General features: G+C 60.8%; 1 protein-coding gene across 1 annotated transcript in view; it reads right to left on the bottom strand.

Annotated features, from left to right (window-relative positions):
* Positions 1 to 1205: 1205 nt before the first annotated feature.
* LOC102032806 (protein phosphatase 1 regulatory subunit 27) overlaps positions 1206 to 2810 on the bottom strand; it is a 4200-nt gene continuing 2595 nt past the window's right edge. Inside the window, exons 3-4 of the mRNA XM_031064282.1 lie at positions 2616 to 2806; positions 1206 to 2508 (exon numbers count right to left, since the gene is read on the bottom strand). Of these exons, the coding sequence (XP_030920142.1) occupies positions 2444 to 2508; positions 2616 to 2806 (256 nt within the window). The 3' untranslated portion in view covers positions 1206 to 2443. The remainder of the gene's footprint in view (positions 2509 to 2615; positions 2807 to 2810) is intronic.

Here is a 2810-nt window from a genome sequence, read left to right as displayed (position 1 = left end):
CAGCCCAGCCCAGCCCAGCCAGGCACGGCGGGCAGTGCCCCCACCCCAGCACAGCCAGGCACCCCTAGGCGCGGCGCCTCGCAGGAAAATTCCCACTTTATCAAGGGAATTGAGCACCACAAATTGGTCTCCTAAGTCGATTCTGCCTGCTGCCAGGCCTCTTCCCCACCACCTAATTTGATGACAAACACGTTCCTCTCCTCCTCCCACCCTTTAATCTAATGAAGAGCACTGTGTCCAAGGCACAGGGAAATAAACCCTGATGAGGTCGATTTTTATAGGTAAACAGCCTGATTTCTCTGGCCTGTGGCCTCACTCCTCACACCCCTAACACCCACCACCTCCCCCTACCGCCTCACCATCCTTGCCCTGCAATTTGGCATCAGTCTTTATAAAAATCACCTGTTTATAGAATATTTTTTGTACATTTCATTAGAGCTTGAGCAGCTGCTTTGCCTCTGGCTTTACTGTGCCCGAGCAGAGGAAAACAAGGCAGAAGTGGGGGTGCTGCAGCAGGGCCCTCATGCCCAGGGCGTGTGGGGGTCCTGCAGACCTGGGATGCCCCCAGATGGGTGCCCAAACAGGGGGCAGTGCTGGGCTCCATGGCAGCTGAACAGGTCTGCCTGGACACAGGACACGCCCTGGACATGCTAAGGGCTTTGAGCCAGGGCAGCCCACTGGCCTGTCAGGCTCCCTGAACACACCACAGGGCCCATCCCAACAGAAGAGTGAAAGGAGAGGGGCTGTGACAGTGACAACCATCACTCCTGTCCCCCACTGCCTGCAGCTGCAGGGATGCAGGGCCTGGGGTGGCTCAGGAGGCAATAGGGGCTGAGTTCCCATCTTGCTGTGCCAGAACCAAGCAGCGGGAATGTTTTGGTGATGGGAGGTAAACAGGGTCGTGGCAAGTGTAAAGATGCACTCAAGCAGAAATTCTAGCAATGCTAAGTATAGCCTAAATGCCATTAAAGCAGGAGAGGGAAGAGGATACGAGGGTATTAATAGTCTCAACATTTAAATCCTGGGTGCAGCCACAGCTCCCGGGATGCTGGCTGCCAGAGCCCAAGGGCACTGTGCCACCGACATGCTGCACCTGCCTGCAGGGAAACCAACAGCCCAGCAAGTGCAAAAACAAACACAGCTCCTGCTCTTGCCCCTCGTCCACGCCCCAGAGCTGGGCCAGGCTGCAGCACCACACCAAGGCAGCCCCAAAAGGACACCAGCGTTTATTTACAACACTCCTCAAGTGACATACCACAGAAAGGAAAGGGTACAGTACAACTCAAGGACTCAACAAAGGAAAGGTATTGGCAGCCCCAAGTCCCTGCAGCCCTCCCCACAGCCACTGGCACTGCACAGGCCTGGCAGCCCCACCCCCGCCAGCTCGGAGCACAGGCGGGCAGGGGGCTGCCAGCCCTCCCACGGGGCAGCCCAGCAGCTCGGGTGGGCAAAGCTGACACAGCCACTCTCTCTGGCTCAAGCAGGGACACAGAAACCATCCATGCAGTGCCAGGAGCGAGTGGCTAAAGGAAGAACCCCTGGCGTGGTTCCACCACTGCGGCCACCCAGGGCGAGCGGAGGGGCCGGGTCTCTTCCGAGGGCTGCATATCTGGAAAATGGTGTTAGTACAAAACTGCAGCGTTGCCAGGACAAGGAGCTCCTGAGCTTTGCTCCGTGCAGCCCCATGGCTGCCCCCATGGCCACTGTCTCCTGAGGGGCTGCAGGTGGCCCAGGTCCCTCTGAGCACCTCTCAGAAGCCTGGGGCTGGTGCTGACACTCCACGTCTCCATCTGCAGGGAGAGGAACACCTTCCCCTCCAGCACCACAGGGATCAGGCCTGATCTAAGCAGGTAGAAAATGTGGCCTCAGATGTGGCCCACGGGCTCTGGCAGCAAGCAGCCCAGGCAGCAACTTGCTGCCACAGAGGAACTGGGAGGAGCCTGGCTATGGCCTCTCAGCCCTCAGCTGCACAGCGGGGCTGGACAGGGGCTGTCCCTGTGTCGGGAGGCACAGGAACAGACTCGACTGTGCCACCTGCCCTCGGCCAGCCCCAGCAGAGGTGGAGCTGAGGTGCACAGGGGAAAGCGAGACCCCGTGCTGCCTGATCCAACAGCGCATTTGCCTCGGCCTGCCCAGCCTGGAACAGAGGGCAGCGACAGGAGGGGAACAGGGGATTGGGTTGCTCAGCATGAAGTGGGGAAGGGCGGTTTGAGGCCAGAGAAAGCTATGAGCGGGGGGCTGGAATCCTTTGCAACAGGCTCTGGGCAGTCTCGGTGAGGCCCTGAGCATCCTCGACCTCAGGCAGCTTCAGAGCCAGTCCCAGAGCTGACTGGCTCTCCCGCGGGCTTTTAGGACAGACCAGAGGAGAAAATCAACACAAAATCTCAAATTAAATCTGCTTGAGGACCTCAGGAGAGCAGCCGACCCGCAGGGAGGATCCACTTTAGGACTTCTTTGCATCCTGTGTGTTCCTCCTCTTCAGATCACCCAGGTCGACGGGTTTAAACGCTGCAAGGGAGACAGGAGAGACTCTGGGGGCAGAGGCAGGGCAGCCCCCGCCCGGCGCGCGCAATCCCGGGCCGGCCCGGCCGGCGCGGTGCCCCCGTCCCCCGCACCTTTCAGGCTGGGGTTCGGCATCTTCTCCACGTATTCCTCGACCAGGCCGCGCTCGGAGCCCATCTGGCTGCGCAGGTCGCGCTCCACGCACTGCCAGGCTGCGGGGACAGGGCCAGGGCCAGGGCCGGGGCCGCTCGCCTCGGCCGCCCAGAGCCGCCCGCGCCCCCACCCCGCGGCCGCCGCCCCGCCCACCC

The sequence above is a fragment of the Geospiza fortis genome, unplaced genomic scaffold (genome assembly GCF_000277835.1).
Source record: "Geospiza fortis unplaced genomic scaffold, GeoFor_1.0 scaffold261, whole genome shotgun sequence".
Classification (NCBI taxonomy): domain Eukaryota; kingdom Metazoa; phylum Chordata; class Aves; order Passeriformes; family Thraupidae; genus Geospiza; species Geospiza fortis.
This window is presented reverse-complemented; position numbering and strand designations above follow the sequence as displayed.